We start from the raw sequence: 20,956 nt of genomic DNA, 5'->3' as shown, positions 1-20,956 counted from the left end.
ATGGATGGATGATGGGAAAGGATAATAGAGAGAGAGCAGTAGAGGTCAGGAGCCAGGAACAGCAGCTGGCAGAGGATGTCGACCAGGTGGGGCGTTTACTACTCTGCCCTTTACCTTGCAGCCTGCCCAGCCAACAACCTCCGTTGTTCTGTTTCCTTCTTTTGTGGGTTTCTAATCTTGTGTTCTTACACATTGTGCAAAAGAGTGCAATATAGTACAGAAAAAATGTGGTCATCCTGTGTTGCTTCAGTGCATTTCAAAAGAGGTGTAAGTTTTACATTCTGGTTCATTCCGCTGGAGACAGTGGTGTGGCAATGTCCACTACAGAATACAGGAAGCCCACATTTGCCATTCACTACATATTTACAACTGCTGTCGATCCAGCGGAAGGTAAGCAGGGTGGGGTCCCCTTGTGGCAAGGTAGTCTTTACCGCAAGTTCCGTTCTCATATGCCCTCATCCCAGCATGTAGAAAGAAAGGGGAACTAAATATTGCTGCCAAAGCTGATTATTCTGTGAGTTAGGGACCAGTGAAAAAGTACTACCCAGCAAATGCCAGAAGTGAGGTCTGGATTTTTTTTCCTCACCAAATCTTTATAAACCACACCCTGTAACAGTTTTTAATGTTCCCATGAAGTGTCTTAACACAATTTTCTTTTAGCAAATGAAAACAGGAGAGAAACTAGGAAAAAGAAATACAGGCTGGGCGCGGTGGCTCATGCCTGTAATCCCGGCACTTTGGGAGGCTGAGGTGGGCAGATCATGAGGTCAAAAGATCAAGACCATCCTGGCCAACATGGTGAAACCCCATCTCTACTAAAAATACAAAAATCAGCTGGGCGTGGTGGCTCATGCCTGTAATCCCAGCTACCCCAGAGGCTGAGGCAGGAGGATCACTTGAACCCGAGGGGCGGAGGTTGCAGTGAGCTATCACCACTGCACTCCAGCCTGGGAACAGAGTGAGACTCTGTCTCCAAAAAAAAAAAAAAAACACCTAGAGTAGCAGAAGCCTGAGACAAAGGAGCTGGAAAGCAAGCGATGGAGAAACCTTTATTGTTATAAGCACATTGCTTTGGAATTCTTTTCAAGCTGCTTTCAAAGTGCTTGAAGTCTTTTTATGGAAGTCTTATCTTTGTCAATAAAATTTGAAGATGCCCTATTCCATTCGTTGGCAGACAACACCATGTAAAGACAGCGACTGAACTGCAAAACTCATGCATGAGCTGATTAATTGATGTGGGAAAATGTCTGCTTGCCCCTCTCTTACCAAACCTGGGGGCTGCAGCTCTTGGAAGACAGCACAAGTTCTCCTGAGCATGAAAACCGTAATCAGGCTCTGTGTGATGACGGTTCCTCTGCCTAATAGTGGGACGTAAAACAAAGGTCACTGTACGGCAAAGGAGTGTTCCAATCACCCCGACAGCTGTGACCTGGTGACGACCCACCACTCTCTCAGGTGTCATTCTACCACTTCCATGTTGATACCAACTTCTAAAGTCTCTGATCGCTCTTGCCTAGAGAACTACTGGAAATCAATCAAGTCATTCATTTAAAAAATGTCTGTGAAACACTGATTCCCATCAGGCCTCATGCGAAGGTCTTGGTTGACCTTTGTCTTCTAGGATCTTGCAGTCTAGCAGGGCATGCTGCCTTCAAAGCTAACACACAAGACCTAGATCCTGTGGCTGCAAGTCTAATGCCTGGACTGTGTTCTATGGAACTGCAGAGGTCAGCAAAGAAAATGAAAGACTTAAGAAATCAGCACGAACGCAGCAAACCCTTTGCTCCCAACCGCATCTACCTAGCCTGTTAGATAGCTGCACTTCAGGGCTTGTTTAAATCAATATGTGTTCTTTTCCTTTAGATGGAACAGTTCAGCCTTCCCTGTAAGAGCTTTCTGGCATGGGTTCCCACAGGTTTGACTCACTGGCTCTTTGAAAGTGTTTTCCCTTTCTCCGAAGACCCTGCCAGGTTTCACGTGCCCTATTGCCCGTTCGCCATAGATTCCTTGTCCTTAATCCCCATGTCAGTAAAGTGAGGACAGACACACTGAGCTCCCTTTTACTTCGTAAGAAAAACAGAAGGATAAGCCACACATACTCCCAAGTGTCTTAGGGAAAGTGCCTTTATCGACATTAATATTGTCATCATAAAGTAAACCATGAGATCCCAGGATTGTGCAAGAGCGAATGCAGAGCCCAAATGTTTCCAAGGGTGCAGAAAGGATTGCTGAATAGGAGGGAGGGAGGGCGGAAGAAAAGAGAAAGAATCTTGCATTTAAGACAAGTGTTATCAACCTTCTGCCCTCACGAAGTGATCTGGCTCAACAAGAACTCGACAGGATTATCATCATCAGATAATACCTACAATCAGCAATACCGTGTTACTTTTGCATAAAGTTTTCATTAACTACCAGCTAATCAAAGAAACACTACTAGGTGCTCTTCCAGGAACGTTTGGTACTCAGCACCCTGGTTCATAGTAGCACCGGGCATTTATGCTACTCTGTAAATAGCAACAACTGAACCACGTGGATGCAACAGGCAGCTGGTGGCATTTGCAAAGTTTTTGACATTAGGTCATCTCTAGGATGAGCAGTGAATATACTGAGAGAGGAGCTGCCCCTTCCCCTCTCTGCTTCCTCCACCTCACCCACTCACAGTACTTAACAACTCTTCTATTTGGATGTTAAAACTTTGGATGAAATTTCATAAGAAAATAATTCACCCAGCATTCTAACATTTCTCCAGGGGGTGGGCTCTCCCTGAGGGACAAGGAGCTGGGCCCTGCTGAGCTCTTGCTAAACAGCTTCAGATCCCTGAGGGGCCGCCTCTTGACCTCAGGATGGTTAGTCAGCCCTGCACCCCATCGTCACCATGGGTTTCCATGATATTAAAAGATGGGAATCTAATACTTCTCCTGCTTTTGGCCTTTGCCAGGTCCCCACTGGGAAAAGCACACTGGCATACCTTTATTTCCTCCTGCCCATTTTCTCCAGGGTTGCTTACAGCCCCCCAGAAAGCTGGCTCAACCTATTTCACAAAACCTGACCCTAAAGATGTCCTGAAAAGCCCAGAGACCCTTCACATGCAGAGACTGAGAGACCAATCTAATGACTCTATTGTTCAGTTTGCAAGGATTTGGGTTCATAACCGTTGATGAGGTGATAAGTCTCTAAAATCTGCAGTAAAAACACCTTTTAAAGGCTTGAAACTTGTGATAGTTTCATGAGGTTTGAGTTCTGGGTTGTGCTTCTTTTTTTTTTTTTTTTTTTTTAGAGCTGGCTGCTTTCTGCTCCCCTCGCACTTGAAACTGCGGTGCTTAGATCTTGCTTTCTCCTCCTCTGGCCCCAGCGTGTTCTCTGGTCTACACCCTTGTTTATAAGTCTTGGTTCACTGCCTTCAGTGCTGCTTGTGGTCTCAGAGAGGATGGGTGGCGCTTTTCAAACTGTTGTCACACCAAATACGGTTCTAAGAAAAGGGAAAAAAAAAGGTCTTGTTTAAGGAAGAGAGGGCAACAAGGATGTACAGAGACGAAATGAGCCCTGAGTTGTTCTTTACACCTCTCCGCTAAAGAGAAGTCAGGGAACAGGGACAAGAGGGAGAGGGATGGAGACGGGAGGAGAGGGGGCCAGTGCCAGCACTCAGAAGCTTGACCCGTTGGTCATAACAGAGTTTCCCTGTGGTCAACCTGAACTGACGTTTAAAAGGCAAAAAAGGTTTGAAATAGCAGAGTGATTAATAACTAACAACTCCCATGCGCAATCATCTGATACAGACACAGAACAGCGAAGGAGAGGATCTGGGCTCATCATCTTAACGCTCAGAGGTTCTCACCGTAGGCAGGTACTCAGGGATCGCGTCTGTTTTGAGGCCCAATGAAAGGATAGCTCATGAGTGCAGGATGTCTTCAGACGAGATTAATACATGGATGGGGATATCTGTTGGGAGGGTTGTTCAGTTATCACCTTTGAGGAGTCGAAGTTCTCCTGGCTATAAGTCTGCTGTTGGGACTACATAAGAACTGAAGCCTAATTCTTCATAGTCTGTATATTCATAGCTTCAATACCATTGGTGGCCAATTGCTTCGATGGTAAGAGAAGGGTTAATAACTTCATCTGTTATGTACAGAATACATAGGGATGGGAGGGCAATTAAAGGTAAGATAATGGCAGGTAAAATAGTTCAGACAGTCTTGATTTCTTGGGCATCTATGGTGCCAGTATGAGTTAATTTTGTTGTGAGAATTAGGGAAATAATGTGTAGGACCAGGGAACTAATTAGGAAAATAACTATAAGAGCATGGCCATGGAAAGTGAGTAGTTCTTCTATAATAGGGGATGCAGCATCTTGAAGCCCTAATTGAACTGGATGAGCCATTAAGCTATACAGGATATAACCCGTAAATTAATAATTGGGGCAATGCCTTAATTCTCCTTCTTTTTTCTTTCTTTCCTTCCCTTCGCTTCTCCTTTCCTTCCCTCTCCCCTCCTCCTTTCTTTTTCCTCCCCTTACCCCTACTTTTCCCTTCTCCTCACCCCCCATTAGTTGGAAGAGAAGAAAAGGCAGCTTCCCTTTTTGAAGAAGATCAAGGCTGCTGATCAAACTGTAAGGAATCAGAGAAGAATTGGACCGTCTTCTTTCTCCACTGGTCCCATGTCAGGAAAACGTGGGACTTTACTCCCTCCTGAGCAGGACTGTTCCAGAATTCAGTCCACAGTACATGTTGCGTTTTCTTTTACTCTGGGGTTTTGTTTTCTCTATTCCATTCTTTCCGTGATTTATTAACACACTTCAGACATTCAAGTAGGAAGCTGCATTCAGGGTTGAGCCTGCCTGTACACACAAGAGGAATGGTGATTTCTTCCTCTATAATCCTTCATTTCCTCCAACCAAATGGACCCAAATGCATGTAGTTCTTCTGGGATGCCTGACAGAACAGAGGTGAGCTCATCTCCAAAACCCAGGCGGGAGAGTTTAGGTGTGTTTCAGCCTTATCTGGGCCTACGCCTGTCCTGCAGCACTGATAGCTCCCAGAGCCGAATTTGCAGAAGGGAAAGCTGAACGTTTAAATTGAGGAGTGTCCCTGGATATCCGCCCACAGAATCTTTAAAAAAACAGACACAATCTGGAAATATTTTCCTTCCAAAAGAAGAATATTCTGCTCCTCCTTCATGCTTCTCTTTCTTCCTCCTCTTTTCTTTCTTCTTCCTTCTGTCTGTCACACAGTCTTCAAAAGATCTCTCTCTCGACATTGTTTTTCTGCCTTCTGTATAGTCAGAGGTCACTAAGACACAAATACTGAAGAGAAGCCGCACCAGGAAGAGTTTTCAAAAACACCTGGCCAAAATCAACTTAACGAGTCCTGAATTCTAAATCCTTGTTTTATTCTTTGAGGACAAGAAATTTGGAGGCCAAAAAGAAACAGGTCAGGAGAGACTGGGGCCAGCCCACAAAGCTAGCATATGCGAAGGGATAGCACTAGGAGGCCTGCCTCCTGCAGGACCCAGAGCCCTTGGGCCCCTATTTCTTTGGCTCCCCCAGGAATCCCCTGACCCCAGTCCCTGCCCTACAGGTCCTGCTGTGCTCCTACTCTGCTCAATGTGAGATCTGCACCAGCGGTCTTTAACCATGTCTTTTTACTTTTTTGAGATGGACTCTTTCTCTGTTGCCCAGGCTGGAGTGCAATGGCACGATCTTGGCTCACTGCAAACTCCGCCTCCTGGGTTCGAGCGATTCTCCTGCCTCAGCCTCCCAAGTAGCTGAGATTACAGGCTCCTGCCACCATGCCCAGCTAATTTTTGTATTTTTAGTAGAGACGGGGTTTCAACATGCTGGCCAAGCTAGTTCTGAACGCCCGATCTCAGGCAATCCACCTGCCTCAGCCTCCCAAAGTGCTGGGATTACAAGCATGAGCCACCATGGCCAATTGTCTGATATATATATATATATATATCACACACACACACACACACACACACACACACACACACACACACGTACGTACGTATACATACAGAGTCTCGCTCTGTCCCTCAGGCTGGAATGCAATGGTGTAATCTCGGCTCACTGCAACCTCTGCCTCCCAAGTTCAAGTGATTCTCCTGACTCAGCCTTTCGAGTCGCTGGGATTACAGGTACCTGCTACCATGCCCTGCTAATTTTCGTATTTTTATTAGAGACAGGGTTTCGCCATGCTAGCCAGGCTAGTCTCAAACTCCTGATCTCAGGCAATCCACCTGCCTCAGCCTCCCACAGTGCTGGGATTACCGGTGTGAGCCACCGAGTCCAGCCAACTGTCTCATTTTTAAAGCCCAAAGTAGATTCTGAAAAACTACATACCCTCAAGCATTGGGAACCACTTATCATGTTTTAAAGGTTACAAAGGACGTAATTTATGGAGTAATATGCAGAGATATCACCGTTGTCCATATACGAAATACATAAGCCTTCTTGTTGAGATCTGGAAACTTACATTATTCCTTTTTCTTGTTGAATCCATATTTCCATTCCATTTCTCCCTCAGAATTTCATACTAATTGTTAAGGCAACTTCTCAGATAAATTCACAAAGTTTTATTTCAAACTTGTCACAAGAGAAAGACTCCTAAGAGAGCTATCATAAATATTATGCATCTATATAAACACTTAATTTAAAAACTCATTAAGTTACTAGACTTAAAAAAAATTTTTTTAGTTCAAGACCATTAGACTCAGCATAAGACCAAAAATTAGGTAGGTAAAATAAATCACCATTCCAGAAGGGCTCTAATCTCATTAAAATCAGACGATTGATAGGAATTTTTTAGGAATGGTAGATACATTTTATTAGGAATGCTAGATATATCCCAGAAGGCACTGATGTACCACCATACTAAAACATTCTACTTCAGGCCGGGCACGGTGGCGCATGCCTGTAATTCCAGTACTTGGGGAGACCGAGGTGGGCAAATCATCTGTAGTTGGGAGTTAGAAACCAGCCTGGCCAACATGGGAAAACCCTGTTTCAAAAATACAAAAATTAGCCAGGTGTGGTGGCACATGTCTGTAATCCTAGCTATTCAGGATGCTGAGGCAAAAGAATTGCTTGAACCTGGGAGGCGGAGTTCGCAATAAGCCATGATCGCGTCACTGCCCTCTAGCTTGGGCCACAGAGCGAGACTCCACCTCAAAAAAAAATTCTACTTTGGCACCGGTTTGGGACAATATGCCTTCTCATAATGTTATTAATTAAACTTGGAAGCCTTTTCTGAGTATTTTGTCATATTTCTCTAGGAAAATAATATGTATATATTTTTTATTTTTCTGTGACTAAGTGGTTTTAAGTATTAAAAATTTTCTCCAGAGTTATCATTATAATTATTAATATACCAAATGATCAAAACAACATAATTATATTACACATTTTAATAAATAGTTATCGGGCTGGGCACGGTGGCTCACACCTGTAATCCCAGCACTTTGGGAGGCTGAGGTGAGTAGATCACCTGAGGTCTAGAGTTTGAGACCAGCCTGGCCAACGTGGCAAAACCTCGTCACGACTAAAAATATAAAAATTAGCCAGGCGTGGTGGTGGACATCTGTAATCCCAGCTACTTGGGAGTCTGAGGTAAGAGAATTGCTTAAACCCAGGAGGTTCAGGTTGCATTGAGCTGAGATCATGCCACTGCACTTCAGCCTGGGCAACAGAGCAGGACTCCACCTCAAAAAAAAAAAAAATTAATTGAAAATAAATAAATAATTATCTTCCAGCGTGAAATCAAAATTTTATTAGAAATGTATCTCTTAATGAGATGAAGGAGGCTGAGTTTCTTTCAATGAGTTCATTCATCTATGGATGAATATTACTTTGCTACAGTGAGACAGGAATTTGTTTTATATTCTTATATTTTATTTATATAGGTGCAAGCACTAAGAAGCCAAGTTCACTTAAAAAAAATGAGAATAAAAGAAATTTTTTACAGAGATATCACTGAATTATTTGTGTTAAATTGACATTTTCTAAGTATAATTTTAATTTTTCTGTTGGTTCTCTTACTATACTTTTTATTTATTTTCTAATGATTGCCTTGGGGATTACAATTAACATCTTAATTTATAGCAATCCAGTTTTGATTAATATTACCTTAATTTCAAGAGAATATAAAAACTTTTATCCTCTTTTACTTCACTCATTCTCTTCTCTTTGTCCTGTTATTGTCAGACGAATTACACCTTTATGTATTATATGCTGTCAACACAGATGTATAATTATTTTATGTTTACTTATGTTTAACTGTCTAAGTAAACATAAAAGACAGTACAAATGTATTTATTGTTACAAACAATAAATACACTTAGGATGCATGAAATGTGTACCTTTCTTTGAAAGCTGAGAAAGTTATACCTTCTCATCTGGCCCTCTTTTTGTGGACAGGGATGCTCTTGGGTCTGGGGTCACATTCTGAGAGGGAGGACTATAATTCTCCCTAAACTCTCCCCACATCTCTCACAGACATGGAAGACTGTTTCTTTCTACCTTCTTACAAGTTTATTTTCCTGTGTATCTTTTCTCCACCCCTTCTATCACTTTCAGTAGCTCCCATACCAAGAAATTTGTCTTGAGGTTAAAAAAAGGGGAGGAGGGGCACACTGTATAGTGATCCCTGAAAATGCTTTTAAAGTCAATGTTAGGGCCACGGGAAAGGATTCCCACCTTAATTAAGGTCACCAAACCCTAAGAGGTAAATGTTATTATCAGTGGCAGTTACAGGATTTCTTTATTGGAGAGGCTTTATGATTACATTCTGGTTGAGACAGAGGGTAAGGCCAGGGACTAGGGACAGGGTCTTGAAGTTGTGTTTGCATTGCTAGCACAATGTATTAATATAGATTATATTTTAATTTGGGGCAACTTAGTCGGAAAGGGCTTAACCATCCCTTAACTCAGTCATCGATTATTACTGCATTTTACAGATTCAAAGTGAAATTATTAACTTTAGTCAAAGAGCTAGATGGTAACAAAGCCAAGATTGTAGCTCAGCCCTGTCAAATCCCAAAAAGAGTGCCTTTATATGCTTTTTTCCTGTTTCTAGTTGCAAGCTAACCACTCCCAGCAGTCACACCCTTATCCCATGGTTACGACCTTGCCAACCATACCCAATGTGAGTCTAGCCATGGAACTCTCCTTTGCTGGGTTCTTACCCGTTTTTTGTAAGTGGAAGGAGTGGATTCCTTCAGTGAGCAATTATCCTCGTTGTCTTTAATCTCATTGAAGGAAACTGTCCGGGGCTTTGGTCAGGCTTCCCCAGCACCTTCAGTAAGTGACCCTAAGTGTGGCTCCTGCAGCCTAGGATGCCCCTGAAGATGGGGGAGCAGGCAGGAAGACTTCCAAAGGCTCTGGGAGGGTTCCCATGAGACAACCCTCATGAGATTGTACCCATTAGACTGGTACCTCCTCTTTGCAACATGAAAACAGGAACACTATTAAAAATAATGTTTCAGCCAGGCGCGGTGGTTCACGCCTGTAATCCCAGAACTTTGGGAAGCTGAGGGGGGCAGATCACTTGAGGTCAGGAGTTCAAGACTGGCCTGGCCAACATGGTGAAACCCCATGTCTACTAAAAATACAAAAACAATTATCGGGGCATGGCAATACTCACCTGTAATCCCAGCTATTGTACTTGGGAGGCTGAGGCAGAAGAATTGCGTGAACCCGGGAGGCTGAGGTTGCAGTGAGCTGAAGTCGAGCCACTGCACTCCAGCCTAGTGACAGAGCCAGACTCTGTCTCAAAAATAAAAAAAAATCATGTTCCTTTAGTCCCAGCTCTTTAGATGTGGCATTTTACAGTTAGACAAATTTTTAGGTGCATCTTTACTAGCAAAGTTAACCAAAGATAAGATTATTTCTGAATCTGTGGTTTTTTTCACCTTTTTCCTTCCTGATTCCTACCACTCCTCACTGTTTCAATTCCTCTCTCCTACTTTGTTCTCCTTTCTGTTTCAGACATTTTGCTCCTAATTACTTCAGATTTTTCTCCCTGTTCAGAAGTGTGTATATCAGAAAATTAAGTATTTTAACACACTTTCTGAAGGGAGTGGGAAATTCTCCAAAGCACAGAGAGCAGATTGTGACGCCCTTCTGCTGGAATGAAAGCCCACGTCACACGATGAAACTTTCCACTAGCATGGCTTCCTCCGTTACATGCTTCACAGACAGTGGTTTTTTTTTCAAAACATCAAACTATGCAGGAATATTTTAAATTAATAAATAAATCCTTATTATAGCCTCAATTCTCATAACACAAAATAATAATACTGTGTTGATTTTCATATGTTCAACATAACATGTGCCTTGTCACTTACAAATTTACTTAAATGTTTCCCACTGTACCTGAAATATAGTAGATATTCATCATTATTCTCCAGATGAATGAACACAAGAGTGAGCAAAGTTCCACAAGGCAAGGACCAGATCTTGCATGTCTTTGTAATTTACAGACCTAGTACGGCATAAAGTGGGCACCAACTGTTTACAGTATAAAAACTTTGCTATATTCCTGTGCTTATGGCCTTGATGAAATTCTGTTGTTAAACTTAGCACAGGTTGTCACAAATCAGCATTTTATCAAAGGAATTGCTTACGCTGTTTCATGTACACTTTTGTTCTCTTCTGTCTGCCTCAGTCACTGAAAAGCGGGATTCTTTCATTGTTGCTCCACTCTTCCTCATTTCCTAATGAAAACTGCTCCCTGTGAACTACGTCTCCCTTAATTAAGCGCTGAGTTTCCCGAGCTTCAGTCTTTCTTTTCTAACATGGATTTGAAGGGGATCAGAATGTGTCCTCCAAAATATGCTGCTTTAGCATAGGCACTATTTTGAACTACTTTGAGAAAGACTCTTCTGCCCTTCCCCTTTCTGCTTTAAGTGCCATAAATTTCCACCGGTAAAGGTACTTCATTCCCCCAACTAGGGTGACTAAGAGTCACGGTCCTCTTCCTGGTATGAGAGACGAATCTGCATAATAATCCTTAGCTATCACACATTCCTAGTTACCTCCCCACAACTTACCACTCTTAGGAGCCCACTCCGCTGCTCTGCTTCCTTTGTCTACTCACTTCTTCACAATTTACTGCCCTTTGTTAAAATGGTCTAGAAGTTCAGCACTCTCTTATCCTTTAAGATAAGAGATGACATAGCCTGGTGTTTAAGAGTTCGGACTCTGGGTCCTGGATCAAATCTCAGTCCCGCTACCACTTACCAATGCATGACCTCAGGTGGATGCTTCACCTCTTGGGCCTTAAACTAAAATGGAGATAATAAGTCTATCTATATCTTAGGGTTGATATAAGAGTAAGTGGATCAAGGCACTCAGAACTGTTGCTGGCAGTCTGTAAGTGTTAGCGATTATTTACACTTTTTTATTTGCTCATTTTGGACATACATATAAATATGATCATATTATTTATAATTTTCTGAGACTTTTTAAATTCAATATGATGTTTTTGAAATTTATTCATGTTGATGCAATGCATCTGTAATTTATCAGTTTTTCTTTTTAGTTAACACATTATGTATGTATGTCATATCTCTCAAAGGTAATTGTAAACTTTGGAGAGCAAGGACCATGTTTTCTATGGTCTGTGCTTTCAAGAAGTTCTCAGTGGCATTTGTGATTTGTTCTTTGAGATGGTTAGCTGTGTTTTTGAGATATCCGAACTGGAGAAGAGGACACTGAGGGAAACTTAACGGTCATTGAGGTTTTGTACAAAGCGTGGTGACTTCTCATTCTCTAATCCCATTAAGGCTCCACTTAAGGAAATGTCCTAAGCTTCCCCGTGAGAGACTTAGGTGGACAATTATAACTGGGTATTTACTGTGTACCATGTGCTGTGTCAGTTCCTTTACATAAATTATCCTACTTCATCCTCAAAACAAGCCAAATGAGAAAGTGTGTTAGTTTTCTAGGACTACTATAACAAAGGACCACAAACTAAGTGGCTTAAGCGACAGGAACTCACTGCATCACAGCTGTGGAGGATAGAAGTCCAGGGTCCAGGCACTGGCACGAATGCTGCTTCCGAGGGGTGTGAGGGAGACTCTCTTGCAGGCCTCGCCCCCAGCTTCTGGGGGTTTACTGGCCAGCTCTGGTGATCCTTGGCTTGTGGATCTCTGCCTTCATCTTCACACACCATCCTCCCTGTGTGTCTGTCTTTGTCTAAATCTCTCCTTTTTATGAGGAAACTAGTCATCTTGGACTAAGAACCCATCTTCCTCCAATATGATATGAGTTCATCTTGACTAACTGTATCCTCAATGACTGTATTTCTAAATAAGGTCACATTCTGAGGTAATGGCGTTTAGGACTTCAACATCTGAATTCAGTAGGGTTGACCCGATTCCACCCAGTTAAGATAATAAAATAGGCCTAGAGAGGTTATGCCAGCTTTCTGAAGTGGAATGGCTGGGGCCCCCAGGTTCACACGGTAACCAGGTAGTTCTGAGGTGGGAGGTGAGAGGGGTAGTACAGGTCCCCAGGAGCCACTGGGATGCTGCAGTGACCTGGACTGTGTGCAGCCACCCCCATAAAGTCATCCAGACAAGAGGTAACAGTGAGCTCTGCAGTTAGTCAAATCGGCCACTCACCTGCTGCCTGATCTTAGGAATGTTTTTCAAGCTCTCAGAGCCCCCATTGCTTCATCTGTAAAATGGGACGATAGCACCCATCTGATGAAGTTGTGGAGATTAAAGGACACAGGACGGTAGTTGAGAAATGTAGTGATTATCAGAATGGATGCCCATCCTCATTCCAACCACGCCAAAGGGAGCTCTAGTCCACGTCCACATTCCCTACACCTAGGCCCATTTTAATTGCTTTAATTTATGTAACGAAGTGCAACCCTTGGCCAGAAACATCATTCAAGTGGGGATCAGGGTAGCGGGTGGTAGAAGGGTCAGGAAGGGGAGATGCAAAGGAGAACTAGAGAAAAGGATAACTCCAGCTCTCTGCCTCTCAGCATGTCTCGAGGTGGACATTACTGGTATTTGTAGCTGGGCAGTTCTTCTTGTTGAACCACCATTCCATGCATCACAGTAAGATTGTCATCACTGGGCCTTGAGTGCTGAGACATTGAATACCAGTAATAACCCCAGTCATTGTGCCACCCAGAACACCCCAGACATTTCCAAGCTGTCCTTTAAGGATGGCTGCAGCCCTGACTGACAACGATTGGTGACCCCAGCAGGACCCAGCTGTACACTGTCTTTGGGAACTGCATCAGCCACCAGTGCAGGATGAACAGACTGTTGCCGCTCAGCTAACCCTTAGTGTCTGATTCCTGAATTCCTCTGGGTGATCCCTTCTCACTGCTGGATTTCTCTAATCGTGTTGTCCATATGCTCTTCTGGGAGAAACTGGTGCAATTTTAAGGTTGCAGTTGCAGGAGGAGGAGACAGTGTCTCTAGGGTAACACTGGGAGTATCTTCAAAACCATGCAGTAAATAAAGTGCCCAAAACAAACACCCTGGGTCAACAGCTTCTTGCTGCCATCTCCATACACATTTTCTGATCTTCTGGCCACCTGAGATATCTTACGGCACAGTGGAGAGGTCTGGGAAACCCCAAAATGAAGTCTCAGTATAACTCAGAGAGATGTGTGCTTGTCTGTATAGCCACACAGAGTTTGACACACGTTAGGTAGCTCTACACAGTGATGCCAACCAGTGGCGCTCACGTAGAATCCCAGGGGTTACTCAGCCCGCTGGGAGGAGCTGCTTTTTGAGTGAATTTTCTTCTTGCTTCTTTAGTGGTACGGTCTGAAGTATGAAACTGAGTAAAGATTGTGAAATGTAAGTTGCTTGACGAAAACCAGTAATCTATTCATTGACTATAGATTTAACCGAGCCACAGAAAGCCTAGATATGGTTCAATTTGGTTTAAATGCTGTAAAGTTTCCAATCTTTAAATGCAAGAGGTTTGAAAAAAAAGAAAAAGAAAAACGCATCTATTACTGAGCAAAATAAAAACTCTGTCCTCTCAGTGCCTGCTTGGCTTTACCACCGTGGCTTGCTTTACTTTCAGATAAATTGTCATTGAAGCAAAACCAAGCTGTGAGAAATGTGCACTCCCTCTCTCAACACGACCCATTGTGTTTAAATTCATAAGTAAGAAAGTTAAGCGTCCACCTTCCTCTTTAAGGAAATATGAAAGTGGTTGCGTTGAAACAGAATTCACTGCACTCAGACTTTGAGTGATATCTGTATTCAGATCCAAACGGATCTGCAGCCCCCTTCAAAAAATCCTTTCTCCTCAGTGGTGAGAATTACCCCACCTGGGATTCACTCTTCAAAAGGCTCAAGAAGCCTATTCATATGAATGAAACTGCTTTCTTCAGGGCAGATGCGGAAGCTGCCCTCCAGAGGGCTTAGGCAACCCGAGGAAAGGAAGCCGCCTCCGGTGGCAGTGTGGCTGCTGGGACTGCCGGGCTGCCGCCTGCTGCCTCTCGCTCCCGTCCTCCCCAAGATGCAGTTTCTTGACGCTGAGGAGCTCCTGGTCCATGAAGAGGATGATGTTTTTGGTGAAGGTAAACGCATCTTTCTGGCAGGAGCCTTTCTGGTCTGCTTTGCTTTCTTTTGACACCACTGGACACTTTTGCCCAGCTTGGGCAAGGACTTGAGTATTTCGAAACGATAAAAATGAAGCATCCTGAGTGAGCTAGTGGCTGCAAATATCAGCTTAGGCACTGGAGGAATACACAAGGCCAGAGGTGGGACAAGGGAGTTGAGTCATTCCCACGAATACATTTTTTAAAGTCATGACTAAAATAAAGGTTTAGCTTAGGCTGGAAAACAGTACTAAATGTTTTGCCTTGTCTCTCTTCTGTGCTATATCTTTAACACCTTAAGGGAAGCCTGACACAGTGCTTTAAGCACAGCAGGGCTGCCAGGGTAGAAGCTGGACAGTAGACCAAGAGTGGTTTTCCAATGGTATCACGTTGCTTTGATTTGCACTTCTCTCTATCTGTCTGAATCTCTCTCTCTCTCTCTTTCTCTCTCTCTCTCTCTGTCTAGGTCCTTCTCCCATTTTTTTCCTTTTCTTTTTTTTTTTTTTTTTTTGAGACAGAGTCTTTCTCAGTCACACCAAGCCTAGAGTGCACTGGCGCCATCTCGGCTCACTGCAACCTCCACCTCCCAGGTTTAGTGACTCTCTTGCCTCAGCCTCCCGAGTAGCCAGAACTACAAGCACTGGCCACCATGCCCAGCTAATTTCTGTATTTTTAGTAGAAATGGGTTTTTGCCATGTTGGCCAGGCTGGTCTTGAACTCCTGACTTCAGGTGATCCACCCTCCTTGGCCCCCAAAGTGCTGGGATACAGGCATGAGCTACCACGCTGGCCTGGGTCCTTCTCTCTTACTCTTCCTCACACATTCTTGGCACTCCAACCTTCCATTCCCTTTTCCCATTTCCTTTACTTTCAAGTAGGGATGCTGGAGCCCTGGAAGCTTCCAACCTCCATTGGCACTGCTGAGCTTTCTGTTCTCATCTTGCTGCTCTTCCATGACTTGACCTATGCACGGGAATTTCACTGTAAAGGTTGTGATTTTGCAGGGCTGATCTAGTCATCAACAGATGATTTGTTCAAATGCTGGCTGTGAGATTGGGCTGTAGGCAAAAGCTTTTCTAGAATTGGGAGCTGCCTAAGAAAAGGAAATCTGGACTCAAGGATCTCATGAATTTGGTTACTTTCCTCAAGAAACTAAGTCTGGTGATTTTTTAAAAATCTCGATTCAGTAATTTTTTAAAAGGAGTAGTAGTAATGTTTTTGTGTATGTGTAACTACCCAAGTAATACAAGTTTGCTGAAGACAAATCAGAGTGTCACAAAGAATTCCTTGTAATCTAGTCATGTGGAATGTAATCGTTAATATTTTGATGTTGTCTTTCTGCTATGTTGCTCTAGCTACAGAAATATTTAAAACCGTAAGTTGGGTTTGGTTTTTATCACAACTTAATCAGTTTGAAGAATAGAAGAATATCGACTTGAGCTTTGCTGCTGTTTACCAAATTATCAATCTGTGGCCTTACTTTGGTGGCAGGCATTTAGAGCCACCAATACCTTGAAGTTTGATCTTAGGCCCCATTCTTCAGCTTTCACTTCTTAAAGATGTTTCCTTAAAAAGGAAATCTTTTTTTTTTTTTTTTTTTTTGAGACGGAATCTTGCTCAGTTGCCCAGCCTGGAGTGCAGTGGTGCCATCTTGGCTCACTGCAACCTCTGCCTCCCAGGTTCAAGTGATTCTCCTGCCTCAGCCTCCCAAGTAGCTGGGACTAAAGACGCCTGCCACCACGTCGAGCTAATTTTTGTATTTTTAGTGGAGACGGGGTTTCACCATATTGACCAGGCTAGTCTCGGACTCCTGACATTGTGATCCACCCACCTTGGCCTCCCAAAGCACTGGGATTACAGGCGTGAGTCACTGTGCCAGGCAGGAAACATCTTAAAGAGGAAATTTATACTTTTTTAGGGTTTGAAAAATGCTCACAACTATGAAGATATGCTTAGAACAGAAAATTTGGGAATCACTCACCCACCCCTCCCTCCAGGAATGGCATTTCAAAACACTCACCCCACAGTTCTTTGCCGACAGGAATTTTGCTCTTTTACATCTGGCTATGATGCTTCAGAGCGCCCTCTATAGGCTGATGCACTGCACTCCGGATTACGTGTGGCCGCACCTTGAAGGGAAGAGTTAAGAGCAAGCAGGGCTGGATGAACCCGTGAGTTCTCTCTCCTGAGCATTCATCACTACCGAGGTGATGACTGCAACCTCAGTAACCATGCTGTAGAGATAAGCTGAGAGTCAAACGAGATTCAGACTCAGATTCTGGTGGTGCCTGGTGGCCCCCACGCAAGCTGACTTTGGTCTACTCGATGGTGAAGTGGGACAGTAACGCCTATCGGTTGTACAGACTGTCTTCACTGTAGATTCATAATATTTGCATTGCACTTCAATGTAGTATGCTTTATCCTTTCCAAACTGATCATCTCATTTAACTTAATCCCTAAAGATTAAAGGGAAAATCCTCGCAAGGCCAACATCCAGTGTATTTTTATTCAGTTTTCAGAGCCGTGGCTCATGTTTGGCAATTTATGTGAAAGCAAGTCCAGCTGGTGCCTCATTTTAAGCAGCTCCGTGTAGGGAAACAGTCAAGAGCTTCAGCTCTGCAATTGCACTGTCTCGGCTTTGCCAACCAATTCACCTGTGACCTTAAGTAGGTTACCTAATCGCTCTGTGCCTCAGTTTACTCACTTATAAAATGGAGTCCAAACCTCATATGGCTGTGTGTGGATTACGTGCTATGATAGGGAAAGCATTTAGAACCGTGGTCAGTGCACAATACATATTAGTCCCTGCTGTGTAGTTACAAAATGGGTTTATTGAATAGCGACCATTTTCCACGTATCTGGTTAACCTCAGATTCAAAATAGGACTTATTTATGGAACTTCAGCTTAGAAATAACTTTTCAGAGGTTTCATATGGTGCATAGAGCACTGAACAAGTTGTTAGGAGCCTGAGTGGTAGCCCTGCCCCTGCTGTGGTACAGCTGAAGGGTCTTGAGCGAGTCATTTATGCTCTTTGAGCCTCATTCTTCATCTGAAACAAGAGGACTGATCGCACATTCTCTGGGCATTCTACTACCCAGTCTTTTCTTCAAAATGATGTATCTACCTATCAAAGTCCATGCTTGTTCTAGGATTCGCCCATGCTTTCAGCTCACTTAACGTGCCTAAGCAGAAAGCTTTTGGTACAACGAGTTTTCTGTAACATAAAAAAAAGGAAAATGCCCAGAAGCTTGTTATTAGGGCAACCATATTTCCTTGCAATTGACACATTTTTAAGATCCCTTTCCCCTAGAGGTTACACGGATTTAGAATTTAGGTTCATTTGCTTAGAAGTATATAGAAATCCACTTAGATACGTGCATACCATAAAGATCTGGGAAGAAAATGACTCAGTGAGTCATGCTCACAGTGTATGTTTTAAACTGCCTTTCTGAGATCCTGTATGCTTCAGCAATTGTTTTTTTGTGGTTGAAGAAAATGTTAAGGTTCACAGAACTTCGGAGCATTGGTGTGTAACCGCTCTTGCTCTAGAACACGGTTGCATATAGTGAGAGAGAGAGAGAGAGAGAGACAGACATACATGGAGAAAGAGAGAGAGAGAGAGACAGGGAGAAAGAGAGAGAGAGAGGGAGAAAGAGAGAAAAGGCATTCACCTACACACTGCAAATCCCAATGTCTATTCTCTGTCTCTGTTTCTTCTCTCTCTCTCACGCACACACACACACACACACACACACACAGACACACACACACACACAGAGCCCTAAATTTCCTGTCCTCACAACATCATCATGTCATTTAGAAAATGGCTACTATCAAGTAGGCTTAATCTTTCCTGGAGAAACGATTCATTTGATTATCAAGGTATTGAAAAACCAGTAGTTAGCCTTAGAGACTCTTTTCCCATTGTAGATTCAAGCTCATCGAATGAAAGGGCTTTCATCTGTTTTGTCACTGTGTGATCTTGAGGGTCAGTGTTAGTGGAAATAACTGGATGGTAATAATGGTAATGACTATGACAATGCTGCTGTTGCTGCTGATGACGGCGACAGCAATAACGACCGAGGAAAAAAGAAGGGGAGGTTCCTATCCTGCTTTCAAGGCCAGAACAGAATTCATGTGTGGGAGCAAACGGCTCACCAGGTGGTGGTCAGTGAGTATTTTAGCAGCCAAAATCACTCCTTGGCCCAAGTTAAAGCTGCAATTGCTTCCTTCCTTAGAAACGCCACCCGTCCCTGCGTCCATTTTCAGCACTGCTCAGTAATCTGTTGTCAAGTGCAATGATTAGAATAATAAAACACCCCAAGTTCACAGTAAGTGTGCAAAGTATTCCTCAGGTTCTTACATTTCCTGGACACTTACACGCCTTTTGAGATTATGCTTGAAGACCGCAAGAAACTACAAAGCTTTTGTCAGATCTTCAAATGTCCGCCAGAGCTGATACAGTGCAGCTGAGCATGAGAATATTTCTCCTGTCCTGGATAACTGTTTCTGAGAAAGTTGTTTCAACCTCCACAAAAAAGGGGAACTCTCCCAGATGGAGATGAACCGGCAAAAGGAAGTCCACTCAACCATGAGCTGCCTGCTGCTCTTAAACAGGCCAACATCTGTCTGGAAAAAATTGCCACTCACTTTTGAACCAAACTGCTCTCTTTTCTCTAAGCCAAGTAAGTTAGCACTTTTTCCCTTTCAAAGGGAACTGCAGGTCAGAGACAGCAAGAATACTACAAAACACTTACCCCCAAAAAAAAAAAAAAAAAAGAATTGTAATGAGGATAAATATCTGAGTGTTTTTTTTTTTTTTTTTTTTTTTGGTCTTTCTATGTAGGCTGTTTACAAAACCAAGGTAGTATTTTTCTTTCAATAGGTAAATAATTATACAATCTGTTGTAATCTGGAATATTTTGATATTGTTTCCCAAATTGTATTTGCCTCTTCCAAAATTAATAGAAAGAAGAAAGGGGAAAAAAGCAATTAAATGAAGATTATGTACAAAACTAATAAATCCTGAATGTTCAGACTGGTTAGGTCATACCCTCCATGGAAAAAGTAAGAGAAATCAAATGTGGAAGTATATGAGCCTGGGCCAGAAAGAACTGGAGTTCTTGCGTGATTATGCCACATTTTATAGCATGTAAATATAAGCATTGCTATTTAACTATGTTGAATCTTTCTCCAAAAATACCTGGAGTTCTCAAGTGGACCCGATAATGAGACTGGAACAGGGGCAGAAAGAGGCTGCCTGAGCTTCCCGGGTTGAAAAGAATTGCTTTCACGACATGCCAAGATTGCTTGTATCAGGTTCCACCTCCCAATTCCTGGATTAATGCTTTAGCTGGAAGTCACTTTCCCTACTCTATTTGTCTCAGGGTCTGGAGCAGACAAAGACCTCCCCACAGTAATTCATGCTTGTGTGACCTCTGCCTTGGATTACTGCAAAACATTCTCTTCCCATAGATGTCTAGGAAGCTTTCTTTGGCTGGTGCCAAAGAGATGGTGTCATTGCAGGGGCATACACTAAAATAGCACATTGCACTAGAGCTGTGCAGGCTGTCTGAGCCACCAGTCCACCCCCTGATTTATGGCCCCCAGTGACCTCGGAGGAACCTGTTTAGATCAGGCCAATGCCAAAAGGGGCCCAATGTTACTAGTAAAACATTTTAGACATTTATTTTCATATCTCACGAGCAGCCAGCCAATTCTTAACATTTTAGGAATGGTGTGTGTAAGATATACTAGAGTGCGTCTTCCATAGTGCTTGAGTTGAAAACTAAAAGTACATGCATACTCACTGTAGCTATGAAAATTAAAGGAAAAGAAAAAGAAATGTGTAGTCGTTATGACCAAAACACTGAAATAAATTTGGAGGGTTGCCCTCCCACCCCTCTTTTTGATAGAAGCCCCTTCACTTACACAAGCCAACATATTTATTAAAAAGATGTGATTTATCTAGTTAACCGTGCCTCCTGTATTTTTTTAAGAGACAAGGTCTCACTCTGTCACCCAGGCTGAAGTACAGTGGTGTGATTGTAGCTCACCGCAGCCTCAACTTCCTGGGTTCAAGGGATCCTCCTGCCTCAGCCTCCAAGTAGCTGGGACTACAGGTGTGCACCACCATATCCAGCTAATTTTTTAAAAGCCAAGCTTTCACTAAGTTGCCCAGGTTGGTCTCAAACTCCTGTCCTTAAGCGGTCCTTCAGCCTAGGCCTCTCAAAGTGCTGGGATGACAGGCGTGAGCCACACACGGTGTTTGGCCTGGCTTCTGTGTTTTATTGTGCTAAGCAAATGTCAGTTTATTTAACTTCTCATTAATTTTTTGGTGGCTAAATTTTGTCTACTGATTATTTGCCAAAAGCTGT

The 20,956-nt window shown here is 43.1% G+C and overlaps 1 protein-coding gene across 4 annotated transcripts in view; it reads left to right on the top strand.

Annotated features, from left to right (window-relative positions):
* RIPOR2 (RHO family interacting cell polarization regulator 2) overlaps positions 1-20,956 on the top strand; it is a 227,107-nt gene that overhangs the window by 90,342 nt on the left and 115,809 nt on the right. For 3 of the 4 annotated variants that reach the window (XM_064363047.1, XM_021667646.2, XM_064363053.1), the window contains exon 1: positions 14,370-14,558. The exons of the other annotated variant lie outside the window; for it this stretch is intronic. In XM_064363047.1, the coding sequence (XP_064219117.1) occupies positions 14,375-14,558 (184 nt within the window). In that variant the 5' untranslated portion in view covers positions 14,370-14,374. Of the gene's footprint in view, positions 1-14,369; positions 14,559-20,956 lie in introns of those variants that run through there. 4 annotated transcript variants of the gene reach the window in all.

Source organism: Aotus nancymaae, unplaced genomic scaffold (assembly GCF_030222135.1).
Source record: "Aotus nancymaae isolate 86718 unplaced genomic scaffold, 86718_ANA_hifiasm-v0.15.2.pri h1tg000051l, whole genome shotgun sequence".
Classification (NCBI taxonomy): Eukaryota; Metazoa; Chordata; class Mammalia; order Primates; family Aotidae; genus Aotus; species Aotus nancymaae.
Note: the sequence above shows the minus strand (reverse complement) of the source record. Positions and strands in the feature narration are given on the sequence as shown.